The 17,731-nt window shown below is 55.0% G+C and overlaps 2 protein-coding genes and 1 long non-coding RNA gene across 10 annotated transcripts in view; 2 read left to right on the forward strand and 1 right to left on the reverse strand.

Moving 5' to 3' along the window:
* ADORA1 (adenosine A1 receptor) overlaps positions 1 to 6,787 on the forward strand; it is a 41,547-nt gene extending 34,760 nt beyond the window's left edge. For all 6 annotated transcript variants that reach the window (XM_027564166.1, XM_027564167.1, XM_027564165.1 and 3 more), the window contains one exon: positions 4,792 to 6,787. In XM_027564166.1, coding sequence (XP_027419967.1) covers positions 4,792 to 5,431 — 640 coding nt within the window. In that variant the 3' untranslated portion in view covers positions 5,432 to 6,787. The remainder of the gene's footprint in view (positions 1 to 4,791) is intronic.
* Positions 6,788 to 7,099: 312 nt separating this feature from the next.
* Positions 7,100 to 16,291, reverse strand: MYBPH (myosin binding protein H). Of its 3 annotated transcripts, none has more exons than XM_027564162.1 (11): positions 15,098 to 16,291; positions 14,856 to 14,990; positions 13,948 to 14,115; positions 11,436 to 11,524; positions 10,886 to 11,081; positions 10,594 to 10,733; positions 9,879 to 10,038; positions 8,538 to 8,674; positions 8,242 to 8,428; positions 7,884 to 7,934; positions 7,100 to 7,367 (listed from the first exon to the last, which is right to left on the reverse strand). In XM_027564162.1, the coding sequence occupies exons 1-10, from the start codon at positions 15,342 to 15,344 to the stop codon at positions 7,918 to 7,920; spliced, it is 1,476 nt and encodes a 491-aa protein (XP_027419963.1). In that variant the 5' UTR covers positions 15,345 to 16,291; the 3' UTR covers positions 7,100 to 7,367; positions 7,884 to 7,917. The 3 variants fall into 3 exon arrangements, with proteins under 3 accessions (XP_027419963.1, XP_027419962.1, XP_027419961.1); XM_027564161.1 differs by having other exon boundaries at positions 7,100 to 7,422; XM_027564160.1 differs by having other exon boundaries at positions 7,100 to 7,425.
* On the forward strand, positions 14,089 to 16,820 carry LOC113906272. The gene is made up of 2 exons (XR_003514827.1): positions 14,089 to 14,698; positions 16,068 to 16,820. It is a non-coding gene; the product is annotated as an uncharacterized LOC113906272 (long non-coding RNA).
* Positions 16,821 to 17,731: the final 911 nt, after the last annotated feature.

A 17,731-nucleotide genomic window follows, 5' to 3' on the forward strand; every position in this document is an offset into this window, starting at 1 on the left:
CTTCTCTCTTCTTTGTCCAGTGCATCTTTCCTGCCTAGGTCCCCGGGTCTCTTTATCACCTGGTGGCATTCTAAGCTTTTCCTGTTCTAAGGAGCTTATTGTTCATGGTATCAGAGTCTGCCTAAAAATTAGTCCACAATGGTGTCCCTGAAGAGCCGTCCTATGACGCTGTAGGCAGGCAGAGGCCAGGCCTCTCTGCAGTCGGGTCTCCAACCCATGAAGAGGGCTTATTCATAATGCAAAGGGCCAATGCAGAGCTCAGGCATGCTCATAGCTCCTGCTGGAATTTAGCTTGAGATGGAAATGCTCTGGGAGACTCTGGGGAGACTGGTTCCAGCTGGGGAAGCCTCTGCTGGTCTCAATGTGTGTTGGGAGCAGGACTGCTGTGTGTGTTGGAGCCTGGCTGGTGGCCTGGTGGCACTCACTCATACTGCTCAGAAGAGGCCCTTGTCCTCAATCAATCATGAATGGTCAAATAAGTCGTTTTTATTTGTTGCTGAATAAAATGTGGTTGCCACTGCATAAATCATAAAGATTGAATAAATGGATATATGGATTCATGTGTCCATTTTTACGTGTATTTATTCACGTTGAGGGGTTGGGAGAGGAGAAGGGCCCCTGGTGAGAGAGGGGTCAGGCTCAAGGCGGGGTACCACTGTTCCCTCAGTGGTAGGGATCAGAAACTGAGTCTCAGCCTGATGGTGCTCTCTCTCACTTGGACATCCAAACTCAGCAGCAGGTCCTGTGGGCTGTGCTCCCAACACCTCTGACAGCCGGGAGCTCCTCCCCACCCCCACCGTCACCTACCCGAGGTCACCACCTCGCCTCTCGCCTTCATGCGTGTAAGTCACTTCAGTCATGTCCGACTCTTTGTGACCCCATGGACTGGAGCCCACCAGGCTCCTCTGTCAGTGGGATTCTCCATGCAAGAACACTGCAGTGGGTTCCATGCCCTCCAAGGGATCTTTTCATCAAACCACGTCTCTCATGTATCCTACATTGGCAGGTGAGTTCTTTACCACTGAGCCACCATGGAATAGGGAATCCCTGCCTCTTGCCTGGACAGCTGAAATAGGCTCCCTGTGGTGTTCTTGCTTTCCCCGCTGCACAAAGCACACTCCACACCGCAACGCGAGGTATCTTTTAAAAACCGAAATTGGATTATATTCTTGCTTTGCTTACAACGGCTTTCCCTGCACAAGAACAAAACCTTGAAATGTTTCATGTGACCTGCCCAGCCCAGGGGGCTGCCCCAGACCACAGCTCTGACTGCCCTGCCCTGTGTCTTGCCCTCACTAGGCTACAGGGGTGGGCAGGGCTCTCCCTGGTTCCTTCAGTGATGTCTTCGAAGGGCTGCCCACCCTGCTTGCCTGCGGTGGGGCCCCACATGGTGTTTCAGTGCCTCGACGCTATTGCTTCCCCTTTGTCTGAGGCAGTCATCTCTCTGACTAGCTCTCAGCACAGCCCCAGGGGTGATGAGGCCTTAGACCATGACTTGAGGGGGACAAGCGCTTGTCCTATTGAACATGTCCCACTCTATGTGCACCCCAGAACTTGCAGCCTCTGCTGCTCTTTCCCACATGTAAGGAGAAGTGAGTTTTTCTCCCAGCCCCGGGAGATAGCCCTTCCTGTGAATGCCTGCCCCTACCCCACCAAGGTTCTGAGTCTAATCCTTTCCCACTATGGAAAAAATAGCAAGAAAAACAGATGAGAACTGATACCGTAGGCTGCAGGGTCTGCTGGGACCTGGTCCTGGAGGAGCCCCAGGAAAGCTTTAACCCCAGGGCTCCAGGCAGTTGAGAAAGGTGCGGGAAGGAGAAAAGGGGGGCACCTCTTTAGACAGAAGCTGCCTCCTCCTTGTCTCCCATCTGGGACACTGTCAGAGTTCAGGTCCTCTCTTGGTGGGTCATCATTGCCCAGATGTGAGTCCTGGGCTAGGCACCCCCGCCTCCAGTCCTCAGGCTGGATGGCAATACCAGAGCTCACCGTGTCTACCCTTCCTTCTCCGGGTAGTACCACCTGTGGACAGGCATTTTAAAGCTTGTCAGAAAGGGATATTCCGAATCTGCTTATCATCCACAACTAAACAACCCATAGTCAGCCTGCAGGGTGGTTGTGCGGATGACCTGAGACATGAATGTGAAAGCACCTTATAAGTGGCACACGTGATGTGAACACAGAGGTGATAAACTGTGACAGGGGACGCCTGCCTCCACCCTTCCTTCTGCAGCTGCAGCCCCATTTGGCCCTGCTGAGGCTCACCCCAGGGCCCTGCCCCCTGCTTGTGACAGCTGTGACAGAGTGCCTTTCTCTTTTGTAGAATGATCTTCAGTCCTTTAGTCACAGCCCATAGACTCTGCCAGAACTTCTTTCACCATGGGACACATGGGAAAGCAATTGGAGCTCATCAGAAACAAATCCTGAGCCAGATGATTGCAGACACGTTGGGCTACGTTTGCTGAACATCTAAAGATAGCAGGGTTTCCCAGGTGTGTGTGTTTTCAGGAGCTTTGGAGGGGTAGGAGCTCAGGCACAGGAATGTTGGTGGGGTGCTTACAGAGCATTTCACATATATTAACTCATCCGAAGTAGGTCCCATACTCTCATCTTACAGAGGAAGAATTGACCAAGTAGGTTGCAGACCTGGGACTCAGATATGGATCTGTGGCTCCAAAGTATGCACCAGGCTTGCTATTCTGCTGGGGATTCAAGAGGCAGAAATAGGCTTTAGTTACAGCAAGAATGCAAGGATTCAGTTCAGTCACTCAGTCGTGTCCGACTCTTTGTGACCCTCCTGTCCATCACCAACTCCCAGAACTTGCTCAAACTCATGTTCATTGAGTCTGTGATGCCATCCAGCTATCTCATCCTCTGTCATCCCCTTCCCTTCCCACCTTCAATCTTTCCCAGCATCAGGGTCTTTTCAAATGGGTCACTTCTTCCCATCAGGTGGCCACAAAGCATTGGAGTTTCAGCTTCAACATCAGTCCTTCCAATGAACACCCAGGACTGATCTCCTTTAGGATGGACTGGTTGGATCTCTTTGCAGTCCAAGGGACTCTCAAGAGTCTTCTCCAACACCACAGTTCAAAAGCATCATTCTTCGATGCTCAGGTTTCTTTCTAGTCCAAGTTATTTCTCACATCCATACATGACCACAGGAAAAACCATAACTTCAGATAGGCACAAGCAATCTGGGCAGCTTTCAAGACTCCTCAGAGCTCTGGGGACACAAGATTACAGAGTAGGGGAGGGGAACCACGCTGTGGTGTTGGAGTGTTCTAAGGGCCTCAGTTTCCCCACTGGGATGATGAGATTGGAAACGAGGTTCCCAGGGTCCCTTCTAGTGCTCATTTTTTAGGCGGGGTGGGAGTGGGTCCAGCTTCTCACATCCCCCAAATCATCCCCCTTTCCACTCCAGTAAAGTAAATATTGCTGTGGAGGACAAAGCTGCAGATTCCCCAGGCAGAGGACAGAAGAAAATGGAGCTAGAAGGAGGCCTCCGCCTTCACACCCGTGGGCCTCAGTAGCTGTTTACATGCTCATGAGGCCACTCCATCCATCTCAGAAACTGCATCGGAAAATAACAACTGGGCAAGCTGCTGGCCCAGAGCCAGGCAGGCCCCAGCCTTTGGCACTCATCCCAAGGCCAGTGCGTGGGCCAAGGACATGCTGGCTACTGGCTGAATTGGTTTAAAGGGAAGCGGGGAGCCCCTCTAGACTGCATCTCCTCCACCGTGGGGACAGTGGCAGAGAGAGAGGCATGGCCCACGGTCAGCCGCGTCCATTCTCAGGGCCCTCCTAATGGTTTCATATCTGTGTAGGTTATGGCCTGAAGAGGGTTGGGGGCTCTGTCCCTTAATATGGTCCTGTTCATTTTCTTCAAAGGACATATCACAACCTGTAGCTGTATTCTTTCTTTCTTTCTTTTATGTTTTCTGTTTCTTCACTCAAAATGTGAGCTGTGTAGAGGAAGGGGTTCTTTATCTTGGTCCCAGCACAGGGACCAACACCTGGCACTCAGAAAGCACTCAGAAAATGGATGACCTTGCCCAGGCATGCAGGCCTAAACTGAGGTCCCCTGCATGCAGTCCTCAGGAACCGTCAGTTCTCTTTCTTGAGAATAATTCCCAATTAGTTTGGGGGAGGAGAGCTGGTTCTTGAGATAAACCCTTCAGGAGATAAGCATTGTACAATGACTGTAAAAGGAGGGGAGGTTAGGATGGAGCTGGGGAGATGGGACGGAGCCATGGGAGGCGGGTGTGGGAGAGCTTTTTATGATAGTGAGTCAGCTGGCCCAAGGGGAGGGGTGGTTTGTTAATCATTTTGTTGTGTGGTAAGCTAGGAAGCACAGGATAGCCTGCACCCTCCGTGTGGCCTCAGGAAGAACACCTGATTACCTTGAACATCAGTCTTCTCAGCTGTCAAATGGGCCCTCATTCTGGTGGTGTTTTTCTACCATGTGGGGACTGTCATGAAGCCATGATAAGGTCACCAGTGGGGGTGTTCCAAGTGCATATGAACAATTTTTACTTTGGTAATTTTAGTAAAACTCCTAAAGGAGTTCATCTGTTATTTCCTTCTAGATTTTTCCCACCCTCAGCAGGCGACATGAGCCAGTGCATTGCAAGTTCTGGCCTAAATTTTAGATCCCAAAGACTTTGCCCTCTAGCCAAAGACATGCACCTCCCCACTTACTGGGCCCTGGCTGAGCAAGGAGCTTCTCTTAGAGACCCCCGGGGCTGGGTGAACCGAGAAGGGGGCCTCACACTCTGCCCTCCTCTCCCTCAGGTACAAGACAGTGGTGACTCCTCGAAGGGCTGTGGTGGCCATCACTGGCTGCTGGATTCTCTCCTTCGTGGTGGGCCTGACGCCCATGTTCGGCTGGAACAACCTGAGCGCGGTGGAGCGGGACTGGCTGGCCAATGGCAGCGTGGGCGAGCCTGTGATTGAATGCCAGTTCGAGAAGGTCATCAGCATGGAGTACATGGTCTACTTCAACTTCTTCGTGTGGGTGCTGCCCCCGCTGCTGCTCATGGTCCTCATCTACATGGAGGTCTTCTATCTGATCCGCAAGCAGCTCAGCAAGAAGGTGTCGGCCTCCTCCGGAGACCCGCAGAAGTACTATGGGAAGGAGCTGAAGATCGCCAAGTCGCTGGCCCTCATCCTCTTCCTCTTCGCCCTCAGCTGGCTGCCCTTGCACATCCTCAACTGTATCACCCTCTTCTGCCCTTCCTGCCACATGCCCAGGATCCTCATATACATCGCCATCTTCCTCTCACACGGCAACTCGGCCATGAACCCCATCGTCTACGCCTTCCGCATCCAGAAGTTTCGAGTGACCTTCCTTAAGATCTGGAATGACCACTTCCGCTGCCAGCCTGCGCCCCCCGTTGATGAGGATGCCCCAGCAGAGAGACCCGATGACTAGACTCCACCCGCCACCCCCCCTTGCCCGCATCTGGGGTGTCTCAGCCCAGGGCTCCCCTCCCTGCTATCCCACTCGTCTCCCTGGTCTCTCCCTGCTGTGGGCTGTGGCTGTGACCCGCCCCTCACGGTCCTGGGGGAGGTTTGGGAGGTCAGTCTATGGGGAGAGAACCAGGTAACCTGAGGGAAAGAGGAAAGTGGCTTGGGCCTCCCCATCTGCCTGATCAACCCAAGGCAGCCCAGTGCCACGGCCTGAGTGGGCCTGAGACCCTGAGACTGCCGTGGGACCACGTAGGCCAGAAGAGCAAGCTCAGCTCCCACAGCAGGCAGGACAGCGGCTTGTCTGACAGGTGCTGGGATTGCAGCCCTGGGACCCAGCTTAAGGAGAGAAGCTCCCTGCCAAGACAGAGAGAAGGAGAGAAAGTGGATGTCCTGGCCTTGTTTTCTCTCCTGTTCTGCAGAAGAAGGTGGCCAGAGCCACTGACAGGCAGGAATCAAGGAGCCTTTAGTCCCCACCTCCCACAACCCTGTGTTCCTGACCATGATGCTTGCCAGGGTGCCTGCTCTCCTCGCCCCCGGGATTCCAAGGTTATACTTGTGAGAGGCAGAAAGAACGGGTCCAGAAATCATTTCCAGTGTTTGCTTCATTCTCCACTAGCCCTTGGTCCCTGAGTGGGAGCTCCATGCTCCCTGGAACTAGTGTGGAATGGCAGGTGTCGGCCTCAGACAGCCACGAGGCAGAAGCATTGAGCCCTGACTCTTGCCCTGAGCATCCCAAGTAAGAGAATGAAGCGTTGCGGCTTGTCATCTGGGCCACCAGCTCTACCAGCTCCTCCAGTCCTCTGTGCTGGGCACCCTCCTAGGTGACACCCCTCTTTGCTGCTTCTGGGGAACTCCAGACCTGTCAACTCTTGGGAACATGCTGCCTGCCTGGGGAGGAGACGAACAAGGGAAAGTGGGCTGCCATGGGCACTGTGGGATGAGTGTGACAGGCTGCTCAGGCCGGAGGAGATGCCCCTCTGGAGTGTGTGGACAGGAAGGTCTTACCAGATTTTAAGTACCCTAAGCACCCCAGGCACTTAGTACTATATTCACGGGCTTTGAGGCTCTGTTGCAGAGTCTAGGCCTTTAGACTAGACCCTTCGGCAAGGGCCTACTCCTGGCCCAAACCAAAGCTCCTCATACAGAGGAGTGAGGGCCCAGGTTCTAAGTGTGAACAGCAACTCCAGGGCTGATTCCAGGCCCTTCCCTCTCTCAGGTGGAATGTCCCCTGGCTCCCAGGGAGGTCACTTGACTAATAAAAGACCGTCAACCCTCATGGAGAATGCACTCCACCACTGAGGGCAACAGGCAACCTCAACAGATAGAAATCAGTGGTGGTGTCTGGGGAGAAATGAAGGGAATCGGGAGGGCATGGAGGCATTTGGAGCAAGGAGGGTTCCAGAGAAGGGTGTGTCTGTTCCTGTAGTTATCCTCTAAGGTCAGCAAACTGAATGTGAAACAAGATCCTAAAAGATCTCATATCTGGAAAACCCCCATGAGATCACGGGTCCCCTCCCACTGGACCTTCCTCACAGTGTCAGAGGTGGAGACTCCATCATGGGGACACATTCAGCCCACCCTCCTGGGGACACAGCGCCCGTCACGCTGACTCTCACTGTCACAGAGGCGCTGCAGCATAACACCAAACACCTTTATTCAAGTGCTTCCCGCCCAGCATACGACTCTTTGCAGGAGAGCTCCGATCTTTGCAACTTCCAGGGCTCCTGGTGTCTAGAAGCCTGTCCAGAGGCCTGCTAGGCCCACTCCCAGCGGAGGGACAGAGGCGAGGCAGGTACCAAGGAGCAAAGCCATCAACTGTCGCTGTGGGGTGAATACCTCGGGCCTCTGAGGCGCTTGATTCTGGGCCTGGAAGCCCTGACCCCTCAGGCCTGTGGCACCTGGCAAAGAACGTTTCACGAGCCCCGCTGGTAGGCAGAGGTGGGAGACGTGCGCCTGCTGAAGAGATGATAAGGGGGAGAAGGCCTCCCTTCCGGGCCCCCCTCCCCTCAGGCCCTAGACCCGCAGCCCGGGCTCCAGCTCTGCCTCCCGCAGCTCTAGGATATACCCTCACCCGTCCAGAACCTCAGATCCACCTGGGAAGGGCAGTCAGGGCATGGTTGTTTCTGCTACTTTTCTGGCTGAGGAAATTATCCCACGGGGATGCCCCAGCCTAAGGTCATTCAGAGTCGGGACTAGACTCTGTCCTGTGCCCGTCCCCTGGATGCCCAAGCCTTCCAGGCCTTGCCAGCATCACCCTACTGTGCTGGGTCTCCAGAGCACCACCAGGACTGTGCAGGTATCTTGCCTGTGACTGCAGATTTATACTCAGAGCTGACTGCCACCCTCCCTTCTTAAGCCCACCCCTGCTCCAGGCCTCCACCCCCAGAGGCAGGAGAGGGGGTGCATGCAGTTACCTTTCTCCTCTTCACAGCTTCCACCAGAGGCTCCTCAGTGTGTGGCTGAGGCTGGGAGAGACCTGAAGGTTAGAGCTCAGGGAGGGGGCGGGTGTCTGCTGGGGACCCAAGTGCAGGGTGGGAGGTAGTGAGTCTCAAGCCCTCACCCAGTGAGCCGTGTGTCTGAGAGGCAGACTCCAGCCCTCCTTTTCCCACATTTGGAAAGTCCTCCTGAGAGCCTGACTTCTATCTTTACTATCCTCATCTTGCCTTGATTTTCAGCGCTCAGCCTCATCTAGTCCAGCAGGAGAAAAGATGGCTTCTCCTGGTCTCCCATGCATCAGAAGATTCCTAAAAAGCAGCCTCTCTCAGGCCTCACCTTTCACCTCCAGCCGGCAGTCCACAGACGCCTCCCCCAGCACATTGATGGCCTTGCAGGTGTAAACTCCGGAATCGAAGGGGCTGGGTTTCCGGATCTCTAGGGTGCAGACACCCTGCTCAGAGAGAGCTCGGTATTTGGGATCACCCTGGATGTCCATCTTGTTTTTCATCCAGATGATCTTGGGCTGGGGGGGCAAGGTCAGAGAGAGCTGGGAAGGGTGTGGGCCAGGATGAAGCCCCCGAAGGCCACCCTCAGGCTTAGGCAGAGTTGTCTGGAAAGATTCTTCACCTCACCTTGGGTGAAGCTCGGACACTGCAGGAGAGCTGTGTGCTGTAGCCGGGGGTGGAGGTGTGGTCAGCCAGGGGCTGAGTGAACGAGGGGGCTTCTGAGAAGTCTCGCTCAACAAAGCTTTTAGGTTTGGCAACAATATCTGGTTTCAGAGGAGAAAGAGGGGATGAGTTTGAGGTTACAGGACGAGACCTCTTAAGACTGACCTCATCTGTTTTCCTGAAATAATCACTATAGTTTACACCTAGGTATCCCATTTAATCTACACAGCATTCCTTTGGAAGGGTACGTTTATCACCCCAGCTAACAGATGGAAAACTAAGACCCTTCATGGATGAGGGACTTGCCAATCTCACACAGTGAGTTTGTGGCTTAAGAGGTGGAAGGCCACGTGCTGGTCGTGGCTCTTTGAGCAGAGAGCCAGTGGTCTGGAGGAAGGCTGAGGGCAGGCGACAGCCCACTTCACCCCTGCCTCCACCTCTGGAGCCCCATGGCAGGACCCCAGGCTCCTGAGATCTTTGGGAAGCCAGGCACAGCCAACATGCAGGAGCAAAGACAGAGTATCTCAGAGAGGCAGAGGAAAGCCAAAACCATGGCTGGGCGAGTCACAGGGAGGCAGGGAGGGGGGTGGCTGACTGAGGGTGGGGACTAAAACCCAGCAAGTCCACATGTTATTTCTCTTTGTCTTTGGAGACTTTACTGGCTTTCTATTTTTAAACAAAACCTTTTTCCTAATTCTGTGCAACTTAGGCTGGTGTTTAAAAGAGTGTGCTTTCTGTGGCCCACACGGACTGTGTGGGGCCCTTAGGCCCAACGTCCAGGTGACACAGGTGACAGGGAGAAAGGACCGGGAATTTCACATTTGACACAAGAGGACAATGTGTCTATGTAGAAACAGTAAATAACCATATCTCTGTTGTCCATCTACGTGGTGCTATATTAGGGTTGGGAGTTTGCTTTTAGCAAACTCGCCAGTCTACCTAACCACACACACTGTCCTTCAGAGTGGTTCTCTTGGGACGCTGTACATGAGACCCAGTGACTGCTATGATGTTGGCAACCACATGGCATCTTTAGCATAAGTGCAGTCTCCCAAGGGGTGCTGCTCATTTGCGTGGTTTACTCTGATGTGTTTGTTACGATCAGTCAACCACATCCATCTTTTACAGTCACTCTGTGAATGTGTGTGTCTGCATAGCGGTGGCCTGGGTGTGGAGAAGCAGCCAAAGTTCTGGCAAGTGGACTCCCGTGAGATGCACCCAGGGAGGGGTGCCGACACTCCAAGGGATGGAAGAGACGGGCATGGCAATGCCTGGCTTGCTTTCTGGTCTTGGACCCAGACCTACCTGTCTTTACGATGTGGGCGAGCTCCTTGGTGACAGCTGCTGAGGCGCTGAGTCCACACAGGTTTTCTGAGAAAACTCGGAAGGAGTAGGAGTTGCCCACGATGAGGTCGGAGACAGTGCAGCTGGTGGGGTGGCAGCGCTCGAGCACTGTGAACCATTGCTGCAAGAGCCCGGCCCAGCTGTCCTCACTCCCCATGCCCTCGCCCTCCCTGCGCCCCCTGGGGCCTTCTCCTCTGAGGGGCTTGGAGTGCGGAGAAGCAACTCCTGGGAGAAGGCGACCTCTCTGGGGACCTCAGAGAATTCTAGAACCTTACTGGTCCAAGTGTGGCCAGATGACCTGCAAAGAATCACCTGGGACCTTCAGAGACGTGTAGGATCTCAGTCCCCACCTCAGACCCACTGAATTAAGACCTGCATTTTAGCAAAATTCCTAGGTAATTCACATGTACATTACATTTTCAGAAGCACTGCTTTAGAGCTTGAAGGGCCCCAGAGAACAGTCCTTGCAGTCTTCAGAAGGAAACTGAAGTCCAGAGTTTAAAGAGATTTGCCAAAACCCACACAGCGAGTCAGGATGGCAGTGGGCAGACCAGAAGGCCTCAGTTCCTGTACTCTCTGTGGACAGGCCTTCCCCACCACCTCGGCCACTTCCTCTCCCCCAGACCCACCTCTAGTCAGACCCTCCTCCCTAACACCCTGCTCGAACAGGCCTCACCCCTGTCTTTTTGTCTGCCTTCTGCACCGTGTAGCCCAGGAGCTCTGTGTTGCCTGTGTCCTGGGGCGGTGTCCACTCGAGGGTAGCGTTGCAGTTCCAGACATCCAGCAATCTGATACTCCTGGGGGGTCCAGGTTTCTCTGCAGGACCACAGAGTAAGGAGGAGGGCTGGGCTCGCAGCAACCCCTCCCTCAACACGATCGGGCTGCTATCGCTCTCTCTTGGCCTGACCCCCCTGACCATCAGTCCTGGGGCAGGGGAACCTCAGCCCTTGCCTCCCCCGGTCCCATACCAATCACCAGGATGTTGATGGCTGCCTTGGCCTCCAGGTCTTTCAGCTGCACAGTGAGCTCATAGCAGCCTGAGTCAGAGCGCTGGGCGGAGCGGATGAAGAGGATGGAGTCCTGGTCCCCAGTGCGCACGCTCACCCGCTGGCTGTCCAGGGCATGACCGTTGTGGGTCCACAAAGCCTGAGGCTTGGGATTCCCCTGGGAGGGAGAAACTCTGAATGGGAGCAGAAGGTGGCAGGCCCCCACCACCGCTCCAGGGTTCTCTGGAGCTGTGCTCAAGGGAGCTGACCGCACCAGCCTTGCCTAGGAAGGGCAGCAGCGGCTAGAGCCACAGGTGCTTCCTAGACCCTCATCATCCGGTTGTCCAGCCGGCCCCGGGGCCACCTGTCCTATTCGCCAGCTGGAGAATCGACTGAGTCACGCGCATCTTGATGGGTGGGTCTCAGCAGACCTCCAAGGGAACCCTGACATTTTCTGGGCTCCTCCGATACACCTCAGGCGGGGCCCTGTATTTCCACCCATGCTCTTACCCTGGGAGGGAGGCATACCCACCTGGAAGGGGATTTGCAGGTTAATCGACTCTCCCACCTGGCGAATGTAGGTCTGACGAAGGTGGCGGGGAACACGGATCTTGGGGGCCTCTGCATTAGAACCAGAGTCTAGGCTTAGCACAGCAGGGGGGCTGCTGAGAGGCTTCTGCAGCAGGGGACGTGACAAACAGTGAGGCTGCGCCCCGCAGGGCTCCTGGGATGCTCTGAGACTGCCTCCTTGTGGGCAGGGCAAAGCTCACTCCCCAGATTCAGGAGCCAGAATCCCCTGAGGCCCTTGGGGAGTTGAGAGACAGGAGGTTCCAGGAGGGCAGGACCTCCACGGTGTGAACTGGTAGGCATCCTAGGCACTCCCTTGGTGCTCCAACCCTGCCAGGCTGGGATTTGCCCTGCAGCCCTGGCATTCCTGGACTCCAGATGGGCCCTGCTGGCTCCCGGGCTCCCCCTGGTGGGCAGTGCATGTGCACCTGTCGCCTGCATTCCCAAGAAGGATGGCCAACTGTCTCCTTCCTAATGCCTCTGCCCTTCTGCCTCGCACCAGCCCAGGCCTTCAGAGACGCCCCGTGAGACCCATTTGCACACTGTTCTGTCCCCAGTCCAGGTGAGAGAACTGGGGTCTTTCCCTTGCTAAAGGGAGCCAGAGCAGGCATACCCGCTTCCTTCTCTTTTCCCTCCCACTACCTTTCAGTCTGCGGTTGGGAGGTCCTTCCTGACACCTTACTTCCGACCCGTGCTCCAGTGGAGAACCACATTCCTGACCATCACCTCATCAGGTGCAACCACTGAAGCTGTTGGGCATTCCACGGGGAGCTGCAACACCCTCGCAACTCTCTGCCTAGGCGGGGTGGGGGTGGGGGTGGCTGAGGCCCCTCAGTGACAAACAGGTGGCAGCAGGTGGTTAGTGGCGTGCAGGGCGGAGAGGCAGGGGACAGTGAGAAGGAACACAGTGTCTCTGAGGACTAGCTGCGCAGGCACTTGGCCCTGGGAGCACCAGGGGTGGAATGTTCCAGAGGCAGCTGCAGGGGGCCAGGAATGCTTGGCAGCTCCAGGTGGCTGAAGAGGGACAGCTGAGCAGCTGAGGACTCTAGACAGGGTCCCCACCCTGCCCTGCCCCTAAGAAGGGCCTGGCTGCTCCCTGTTTATTCACGACCTCCTCCTGCCCGCTTCTCTCCAGGAAATCCCCTTCTTTCCTGCCAGAGGAATTTTAATGGAGTAGTGGGTGCCGAGTCTAGCCGACTCCTCCAACGTTAGGCCTTGAAGTCGAAGGTCCTGGCTCCAACAAGCTCTCAGAGTCCAAACTCCTTGTGCCATCAGGGAGGGTCCAGCATGCCTGCCAACGCCCCCTTCCCAACCAGGAGGTCTCCCCGCCACTTCCAGGCTAGAATCACACTGAGCTGCCAGGTGGGACCATGTCTCACCCAGACTCAAAGGATGGACATGTCCTCTGGTTTTGAAATTCACCAGAAAAGATTGCTTGCCACCTGGTGGGACAGGAATGGTCCTCTGTGGGAGTCAGTTCTGGAACTGCCACTAATAGTTTGGGTGACCTCAAGGGAGTCCTGGGGTGTCTTGGCTTGGATGGACCAGCCATGACAATCTATAATTCTATATTGCCTAGCCCTGTGGTTCCCACATCTCTCAGGCCTTAAAGCTGAAAAGTATTTCCTTGAATCCAAACTTGACTCCCTTCTGTGGCCATGAAGCCCCCTCTTTCTGGTGGCCTTGTCCAGAGCTGCGGGGTGCCCCTCTGCCTCTGGGAGAGAGGAGGGCAGGACAAGCAGGAAGGTGGAGCAGGCCTCGGGCCACCTGCTGGCCCATGTCTCTTGTCACTCTGGGGCTCTGGGCTGTCCCCAGAGACCTTGGATCAGACCAAATGACTCACTGCCATTAACAGACTGAAACCCGACCAGCCTTGGGAGGGGAGCAAGGGTAGGCTTGAGGCTAATGCACCCTACAAATAGAAATCTTAGCAAGGAGACAGCAGCTGGCCTCCCAGGTTTCCAGTTCAGCACTGGCCTCTGGGGATGGAGAAACTTTCACAGGTCTTTTGCAGGGTGTTCGTCTTCTTTCCACTAGGGACTTGGTACAGTAAGAGGCAAACAAAGATTTTTCTCTATTCCAAAACCTTTGGGAGAATCTGGAACCCAGGTCATATGAAATGAGCAGAAAATGAGCTTCTATGGCCGCTGAAGGGATTACGATTAGATAGGAAGAATGAAATGACTCTTAAGTGTTGGGACTCTGAGCAGGTGACCGGGGCAGCGTGAACTTTCGTTTCTGGGGGTCGGGAAGTCCTTCCTCCAATGCTTGCAAGCCGGACCACCCAGAAAATTGACCTCTTTGACCTCCAGAGACTCCTTGCTGCTGAGGAACCTGGAACTTTCTTAAGGCAAGATGGCGCCAGCAGGTGGCTTGTGCACGTGAGTGTGGGGAAGCGACTCTATCCATTGGCCTCCTTTTCTCCATCCTTTAGCTAAGGCGCCTGGGAAGGACTGGGGAGCAGGGATGGGCTTTACCGATGGTCTCCTGGATGTGGATGAGCCGCTCCAGCACCGCCGGTGGGCCAGCCCCTGCAGAGCTCACTGCAGCCACGCGCACGAAGAACTTGTCACCTACAGCCAGGTTCCGCAAGGTCTGCTGGGTCACCATCATGGGCCGGGCATTCACAGGCACCCAGTCCAAGGCTGAGAGGAATGAAGACAGTACAAGGTCCTGCCTGGCCCCATGGCCGCCAGCACCCTTTCTCAGTGGGGCTTCCCTGCTCACTGACGGTCTGGGGAAGCTGGCCTCCCTTTCCGAGCCTTATTTTCCTTCCGCTGTCCCTCCTTGACTTCTCATGTATCAAATGGCATCAAAGACACCTTGTATCAGAACCTTTGAGTGGTGGCCAGAAACGGGTTTTCTGAAGCCCAGAGAGGCTTGGACACGTTCACCAAGTCACACAGCAAGGCGGAGGCAAAGGCAGGAGCCAGACTGAACTTGCCTGCCGCGGAGGTGGACAAGACGGCAGCGGACAAGATGGCGGCATCAGGAGTTTGGCCACAGCCCCGCTCCTTCTCCTCACTGTCTCTTGTTCTAACTTAGCCCTCTCCCTCAACTTCTTTACAAGCAGGGTCCTCTGAGACTCAGGACCTCCTTAATTCTTACAGAGGAGAACCGCAGTGTCACCGACCATTTTACCCTTGTTACTCAGAGGCTTCCTGAAGCTGGAGGACAAGGCACCTGCTGAGGCCCCTTGGATGCCCTCCTGCTTTCAGAGATGTGTAGGTGAGCAAGACGCTGTCCATGAGGCTTAAGCAGACTGCCTCCACTCCCCCTCTGCGTCTCCCTCTGTTCTGACTCAACTGCAGAGTCTGGGGTCTTGTCCCTACTGCCCCCCAGGCCCACCTCCCCTCCGTATATGAGGGCTTAACCCGGAGCTCACCTCCCTCTCGACGGAGTTCCAGCACATAGCCCTGAAGCCCCAGCCTCCCCAGCCTCTCTGGAGGCTCCCAGCTCACAGTCACCGAGCTGTCACTCACATCCTCCACAGCCAGCAGCAGCGGGGCACTGGGGACATCTGAGGGAGAAGCAGGGGGCGGTGAAGGGGTTTGCAGCCGAGACCTCGCCCCCCACCGCTCCCTGCCATGACTGCCTCCCCCCTCCGCCCACCCCAGCTCTCATCACCTTCACGTGGAAGTGCAGGGTCAGTGGCTGCAGGGCCTGCGGGGGCTGCAGAGGCTGCGGGGTCAGGAGGCTGACGGGCAGACTCCTGTGGGTCAGAAGCCTGCTGTCCCCCGGGAGCCTGCTCCCCCCCAGGAGCCTGCGGAGCTGCCGTGTCTCCAAAGAGCTCTGTAAGGGGCACATGTGCAGACTCAGAGGTGGTCTCCTCCAGACCACAGGCAGGGGCCTCCGAGGTGGCTTTTTCTGTCATTGCAGTGCCCGCTGGAGGGTCAAGCTGGAGTGTGCAGGGATTAGCACTGGAGGAGCTGTGCTTCCAGGGTGCCTGGGACTACCTAGGTTCAGTCTTATATAGTCAGGGGGCTGCCCCACCCCCAAGCAAATGTTCCCAGCTGTGGGGTCAGGTCAGGCAGGGGGACTGAAGGGAGAGGGAGGCGCATAGGCCAGGAATAGCTCTGGGGGAGGAACTGCAAGGGTCCCTTGAGGAGCACACAACCTCGTCCATCATCCCGATTGAATCTTAGAGACAGGGTTCTTGTGCCCAGATGGGAGGAGGGCACAGATCAGTGAGATGGGACATTGCCAGGAGGCTGTGCCAGGGGTCAGGGCATTGGGAACCAGAGCTTCCATCTGGATAATGAACCCAGATCAGTCTCTGTGTGTTTGGCCTCTGTGGGGCCACTTGTGCTCAGGGCTTCTCGGCTTGGGTGCACACAGCCTGCAACAGCCTTCTCTTAGAGCACTCCCAACTGTGTTCCTGGGCTCCTGCACTCCCCTAGCCCTCACATTCCCTGGGAATTTTCACTTGGGCTGTATGAGGCTGAGGGCCTAGAGAGGGAGGGAGCTGAGATGCCCAAAGTGGGCTGGATTGCAGGAAGTCTTCTAACAATGGGACCCCAGGAAGGGAGTCCAAGGCCCCAGGTTACCCAGCCTCTCAAATTCCTGCTCTGGACCTCAGTTTCCTTGTCTGTTACAGAGGACACTATGACAGTCCCCTAGCCCTTGGGGTGAAATCAAGTCGTAAGACAGATCTGGAAGCGATCTTGGAGGAGGACAGCACTCAGAGACTTCTAGAGTCCTCGAAGCAGAACATGGCATGGACATTTGTGTGCCACGGGGGAAATGAGGCAGGTATGGCCAGATTTCTAGTCACTGAGTCATTCATCCAATAAAACATTAAGATTTGTTGCTGGCGGGAGTGTAGATGGGAGCAATCTCTTTGAAAAAAGTGAGATGGTATCTAGTCAAACTGAAAGTGTGTGACCGAGCAGTTACAGTCCTAGAAACATGCATGTAAACATTCACAGCAGCATTGTGTATAACATTAAAGTTGGAGAGCACAGCTCTGCCTCAACAGAGGAATGCATAAATAAGTGGCGTATATGTGCACCTATAAACCAAAAGTGGAATAAAATGAGCAAACTTCAGCTACTCGGTTGATCTAACAGACATAACAGGGAGCGAAAGAAGCTGGGCACAGAGAGTGATGCGACCTCATTCATACTCAATTCAAACACGGGCAGCACCAGCTCTCTTCTTCAGGGGGCATCTTTAGGTGATAAGACCACAAAAGAAGGCAAGGAAGATTAGGATAGTGCTTGCCTCTGGGTGGAGGGACAGAGATATGGAGTTTCAGAGGCACAAATGAGGTCTTGTTTCCTGTCCTGAGTAGTAGTTATACAGCCTTTCACTATATAGTAATTCTTTAAATTAAAAAAAAGAAAATACATTTTGTGCACTCTTCAGCATGTATGATATATCCTACCGTTTTAAAATCAATGCCCGTGTAATTTATTTCAAGCCATCAGTCGCATTCACACTCTGCCCCTTCCCCAGCGCTGAGAGCACAGGAGTGTGGTGGCCACGTCCCATGGTGGCTGTCCTTGTTGGGAAAGGCAGTGGAGGGCCTCAGGAGCCTCTTCATCCTGCCCTGCTTGGGTGCCCGAGCCCTCTGCTGGGTGAGTCAGAGTCCTGCCGGGCGGGATTTAGGTCCGGAGACCCGATCCCCATCCCTGGGCTCTGACTCTGCAGCTATAAGTGAATGTGACTAACTCTGTAGGACCCTGAGTCAGCCCTGCAGAGCCTGTCCCAGGATGGGGGAAGGGTGGCCGGGGGAGATGGGGAGGGGGGTAGCTGCACTGGAGGATTCACAGCTCCTGGCATTTCAAAGACCCCAGTGTGGTGGGAGGGCTGTAGGCACAGATTGGGAATGCTGGGCCCACTGGCCTGCAGTGAAATGCCAGGCAACCCTGAAGCTCTGGCCAAGTTCTCACTCTTTGCCTTTAGCTTGGCAGTGACCTTGGGATTAGTTGCTTCTGCCCTGCTCCAGCTAGTTCAGATTTCAGGGAGGCCGATAGGTATTTCCTTTCCCCACACCTCAAAGTAGTGCCACAAACCACTGGGCCAAGTCACAGATAATTCAAACAGCCGGGAATCCATGAATAAATTCTCTTTGATTTTGGAGCATGCAGATGAACTCGGGATACAAAGCTTGTCCAAGGCTCTTGGAGTGTGCAGAAACTGTTAAGAGCATCTCTACTTCATGAAGACTGGAAGCCTGGCTGATCTGAGCTCATCCTATCTGACCCACACTGTCTCATCTGGCCCCCACCTCGTGTCCCAGGCTGGGCCAAGGAGCCT

Source organism: Bos indicus x Bos taurus, chromosome 16, assembly GCF_003369695.1.
Source record: "Bos indicus x Bos taurus breed Angus x Brahman F1 hybrid chromosome 16, Bos_hybrid_MaternalHap_v2.0, whole genome shotgun sequence".
Taxonomy (NCBI): Eukaryota; Metazoa; Chordata; class Mammalia; order Artiodactyla; family Bovidae; genus Bos; species Bos indicus x Bos taurus.

What these genes read in the sequence shown, in the direction of transcription:
- MYBPH (XM_027564162.1), bottom strand. Translation starts at nt 15,344, where the DNA reads ATGACAGAAAAAGCCACCTCGGAGGCCCCTGCCTGTGGTCTGGAGGAG. An exon ending in CCCTGCACTTCCACGTGAAG is followed by an intron (nt 14,991 to 15,097) that starts GTGATGAGAGCT and finishes CTTCTCCCTCAG; the next exon opens with ATGTCCCCAGTGCCCCGCTG. An exon ending in CCACATCCAGGAGACCATCG is followed by an intron (nt 11,525 to 13,947) that starts GTAAAGCCCATC and finishes GTTCTAATGCAG; the next exon opens with AGGCCCCCAAGATCCGTGTT.